The 5,046-nt window shown below is 38.3% G+C and overlaps 1 protein-coding gene across 1 annotated transcript; it reads right to left on the bottom strand.

Annotated features, from left to right (window-relative positions):
* Positions 1–1,287: 1,287 nt before the first annotated feature.
* RPS12 (ribosomal protein S12) lies at positions 1,288–4,724 on the bottom strand. Its single transcript, XM_010086845.1, has 4 exons — positions 4,613–4,724; positions 2,847–2,949; positions 2,242–2,343; positions 1,288–1,381 (listed from the first exon to the last, which is right to left on the bottom strand). Exons 1-4 carry the CDS (start codon positions 4,708–4,710, stop codon positions 1,319–1,321), a joined length of 366 nt encoding a protein of 121 aa, XP_010085147.1. The 5' UTR covers positions 4,711–4,724; the 3' UTR covers positions 1,288–1,318.
* Positions 4,725–5,046: the final 322 nt, after the last annotated feature.

The following is a 5,046-nucleotide window of genomic DNA, read 5'->3' as shown; positions in this document are numbered from 1 at the left end:
TTAACGGAAATGGTAAAAGCTGCTGTGTTTAACTCCTTTATTGAGAAATTCACAGATGACTGAACATATTCATATTTAAGTTCAAGACAAGGACATATTTCTCAGTTTTAACCAGACTTAGAACAGGCGACTCCATTAAGTACAGCTGAAAAAGGCTACTACAGCAACCTCTCAAAAATCCAGGTCACCCAGATGCAGCTACTGGAAAGCTGAGACACGGTGAAAACCAAGACACTTCAAGAGCTTTAATGAGAACTGCAAGAAAGTGCATCGGAGCCCAGCATCTGGAGAAGATGCCTGCCTCTACACTACCTGAATGACTGGGCATGTCAAAAAACAGGTTACAAACTATAATAAAAATTCAAGCTCAAGAGTCTGAGAAGTAAACATACATGCATTCCTCTCTCCTCAATCTGCAAGTGCTCAGCCCCATACTCACATGTATGTCCTCCTTACCAGCATAATGGAGCTATTCCTTATGAGTTCCTCTTATAGCTGCTCCACAGTTAGTGCAAGACATATAAAACAACTTGCAGGAGAGAGAAAAGTATTCTTGAATTCCAGTCCCAATCCCACCTTAACGTCAAAAAGAAAAAAAAAAAATGACAAAAACACAAGCATGACCCAACTACCACAGAAACCAAGATACTGGGCAAAAGTCAAGAGTTCGAACACTCTCTTGTTTGAGCAGCTAGACCTCAACTACTTGGCTACCTTGACTACTAGGAACTCCTACAGAATCAGATCTAGTACATGACAATACTTATAGCTAGGTTCTACCCATAATTTGCTTCTGAACCGAGTGGTGGGATGGAACCCAACAAAACACACCTTGTATCATCCCTGAGTAAATTACAATAGCATTTTTAAAAATCCTGCAACATCTCAGAAAATTTGGGTAACAGTTAAGGCTGTTCTCCTCATTTGTTTCGGTAGAGGGAGCCAGATTTTCATCACAGATGCAGCAGTAGTTCAGACTTTCCCTAATTAAGTTAATCAGATTCCCTGCAGAAGTACAGGCCTATGCACTGCCAAACCACGGTAAAAGTCAGGACTTTCGCAACTGAGAAGCTGCGCTAAGTTCCATAAGTTGGTAACCTCTGGGGTAGGAACAGGAAACAGAAGCACCCTAGAGTAGGAATGTCAGGGATTGCTGTTACCTTTTTAGCAAGCTTAGAGAGCGTATTAATAAACTACATGAAGACCTGCAAAGCCCTTTCATCTTCTGATGTTGTCCTTTGCAACCCAAAGGACTGTTCCACAGACACCCACCCATTAATCACACACACACTAGTCAGGTTCAAAATTTATTTTCCATTCATTTCTTGCACTTGAAGTACTCTTCGATGACATCTTTGGCCTGAGACTCCTTGCCATAGTCCTGTAACACAAGATAACCCATTAATAACATACAGACCCATTCAAATTTTACTACCTATTTTTAAAAGGACAACTGAAATTCTGACACTTTCTCAAAGCATTCCCAAATAGTCACAAAATTCCACACAAGTAACCTGCCAGCTGCTCTCCTTTTGTTGTCTAATAAAAGACTATTCTAATAAACGACTACTGTATTTCATTCAAGTGTAACACCCATTTGTATGGATCCAAACCAATTCTTCATTTCTGATTAAACCATGAAAAAAGTACATGAAACTGTAGCATAAATATGAAAACACATGCAGAAGGCATCAGTCCTTACTGTGAAGATGTAGCCATCTCTTGGGACCTCAAAGACAACAACATCTTCAAGGCTCGTACTGTGGCTTTACTTTACCAGCATGATTTTAAAATATGCTCTGCAAAACATTTTCAAGTTGAGCAGATACATTGAGCTGGCTTTTTTTTCCTGAAACAAAACTTCTTGCTGGCAAGTGGGCATAGATACATTAAGGACCCAAAAATTCACTCACAGGAATCATAGAATCATTAAGGTTGGAAAAGACCTCAAGGATCATCAAGTCCAACCGTCAACCCAACACCACCTAACTCACTAAACCATGTCCCTAAGCACCACATCTACACGTTTCTTAATACCCTGGAGAATGAGTATTTTAAATAAACATGAAAAGTAATACAGAACAGAGAAGCTGTTTGTTTCCACTAACAACAATGGAAAGCAACTGTTTAAAAAAATAAAAAGTGTAAGAGCTCTATTTAATAGTTCCTTATCTAAAGCAACCTTATCTTTACTGCTTTTTTCACAAGTCAAGAAATAAGCTATAATTAGCATCATCTTACTTTGACAACCACACAACTGCAGCCCACTACTTTGCGAGGCTTTCCTTCTCTGTCGATCTTGCAGAGTCCTACCCATTCACCCAGTTTCTTGTTGTCATCAACCTGTGTAAAACATTGCATCACATTAGAACTAGTCCTTTCAAACATTAACTGGCTTCAGCAAAAAAGCTGCTGTGCTCTCAGAAGTATTAGGTAACGGATGGCTGCTTTCCTCACAAGTGTCAGTAGAGGGAGCCAAAGTATCATCATTGCACAGCTTGTATTTTAATTTGAAGAAAAAGTCTGTTGAGACTCCCGCCATGCTCCAAGACCACTTGCAGCATTAACTCTATTACTTATTGTACAGAACACAAAAAAACATTTTAGCTTTGTAAGATACCCAATACACATCCTTTTCCATTTACATCCACAGTTTTCGTACTGCTTTTATGACCATCACACAGAACTAAAGCAATCACTGCTAAGAGAAATTTTGCTTAGATAAGAGATACACAGAATTACAGCATAGTGTTTTAAAGGTTCAGCTCTCTATATGCTGAAGCAAGCATCTTATACTGCAAGCAGGATAACTGTCACAAACTTGCGTGTGAAGTTCTAACACTCACCTTTATTAAGTTGATCTGATGTTCCGCACAAAGTGCTTCAACTAACTTTACATATGTGGGTTCATCACAATTTGAAGCCAGAACACAAAGATGGGCTTGGCGTCTAAAAAAAAAAAAAAATGAAAACTGACAAATGTAACTTCAGACACTGCTTAAACTTTCTTCTCTAATAATCAAAACTGCAAAGAATAAAACTCAACATGTGCATTTCTAGACAACTTTTTCCTAAGTTTATTTTTGGTTTTGAGACACTATATGCTTTTGAAATTGTAAATACACTTGATACCATCTACTACTTATGTTTTTCATATGCATAACAGACTACTCTTACATTGTTAGCTTTATTATCAGATTCTATTGCAGTTTTGGAAGCTTCCAAACATCCCACTAAATAAATTCTCAGCCACTGGAAAAAGCTATAATGACTGGACAAGCACCAGCTCCCATAAAGAACTGGTGTCACTACTAGAAAGCAACCAAGTTATAAGTTGCCTTTTTTTTACCTCAGATTACAATAATTTAACATTAGAATTGTAATTATTAAAAGCTTGCATTTCCAGGTCAAGTTGTTGTAAGCTCTTCAGAACAATCTTTTCTACTTACATTCAAAGAAGCTGTTATGACAGGGCCCAAATTCTAATTAGGATCTTTGTGTACTGTGGTACAATGTTAAGAATACCAAAGGGACACCTGACAAGAGAGACAGCTGTATAGGTCTTCTATGCTTAACCTCATGGCATTTGACCACTGAAAACTAAGTCAGTTTTTTCTCTATTGTCTCTTCATCATGAGTTTCACCACAATGTTTCAGAAACATTTCCAAGCACGAACCATCACACAACAAACATATATAAACCTTATACATACATCACCCTCTTAACACACAGCATATGAAGTTGTAGTTGAACTCAAAAGAACTTTTACAAAGAAGTTTCCAGTGACCTAAGCTGTATTTCTCTTCCATTACTTGGTACCTTGTCTTAGAGCTTTTTGCATACAGGTTTGTCAGACTGCTGTTCTCACTCATAAGAGGAGTGAAGGGGTATCCGACAAATTGCTAAGTCATCACCCAAACACTGCAGCATTACACTTAAGCACTATTCTTAAGAGTATATGCCTATATAGAGAAAAAACACACAAGTACGTACATATGTGTATATATATACATGCATATATATAGTACTTTACACTATGAAGAAACCACAACTAATAACCATGGTTTGCACATATATGACAAGTTTAATGTTGTACCAAAGTTATCATTTACAGCTGTAACAAAAAACTACAACTAGCAAAGAAGTAAAGGCAAACCATGAACTTCAGTTTTCTTCATAAAACTAAATCAATTCTTCCAGGTTAAGTCTGACATACATATTAACCCTCCCCATTAAAATTCTTACGAAGTTTTGAGAAGAGTTTATGACTTCTTAAAACCCAAGGTTCTTAAGCCCCAGATTACCACATCTTCACACCACAAGCACCATTCCATTTTCTTCACAAAACTAAATGGCACTGGGGTCAGAAAAAGACAGAACCTAACATATTTGATACTGGTATTCTTGAGTCACTGAGTTGAGTGTCTGTGCTTTAAAAGCACAATTAAAGACCCCAAAACACAGACAGCAAAAGACAAAATTCTTTGTAAGAAAAACATGTTCTTCTAAAATCTTTATACTAAACATCTGGACAAAGCAAGCACTGTATGTGTCCAATACACCTCATCCAGTTTTTCTACTGACCCCAGACAAAATGAGACCAACACTTACTTGTCCAATGCTTTGGCTGCTTCACGAATACCGCGAGCTAGGCCATCATGGATAAGTGCGGTTTTCAGCACTTCTTGCAGGGCGGTGTTAACGTCCATTACACCTCCAGCAGTAATGCTAAAAGGAAGACAGATATTATTGCTCTAATCACGCCAACATATTAGAACTATAAGCAAAAGCTTCCCATTCACCTGTAAGCATCCAATCATTAAAAAAAATACAAAGGGCCAGATAAAAAACTAAGCCAAAAGAAAAGCTGAAAATAAGAAAGTGAAAGAAACTAGGAGATTAAATTCTCCTGGCAAACTAGCCAGATGCGTTCTCTCCACACTCCCTTACAAAGATGGAGAAACCACGCACACAGGGACGCTGGCAGCCAGACCCCCCGCCGAGCACCCAGCCCCTCTCCCGCAGGAAGCATGCGGCAGCACCGC

The sequence above is a fragment of the Pterocles gutturalis genome, unplaced genomic scaffold (genome assembly GCF_000699245.1).
Source record: "Pterocles gutturalis isolate BGI_N339 unplaced genomic scaffold, ASM69924v1 scaffold26936, whole genome shotgun sequence".
Taxonomy (NCBI): Eukaryota; Metazoa; Chordata; class Aves; order Pterocliformes; family Pteroclidae; genus Pterocles; species Pterocles gutturalis.
The sequence above is the reverse complement of the archived record's forward strand: the minus strand, read 5'-3'. Positions and strand labels throughout refer to the sequence as shown.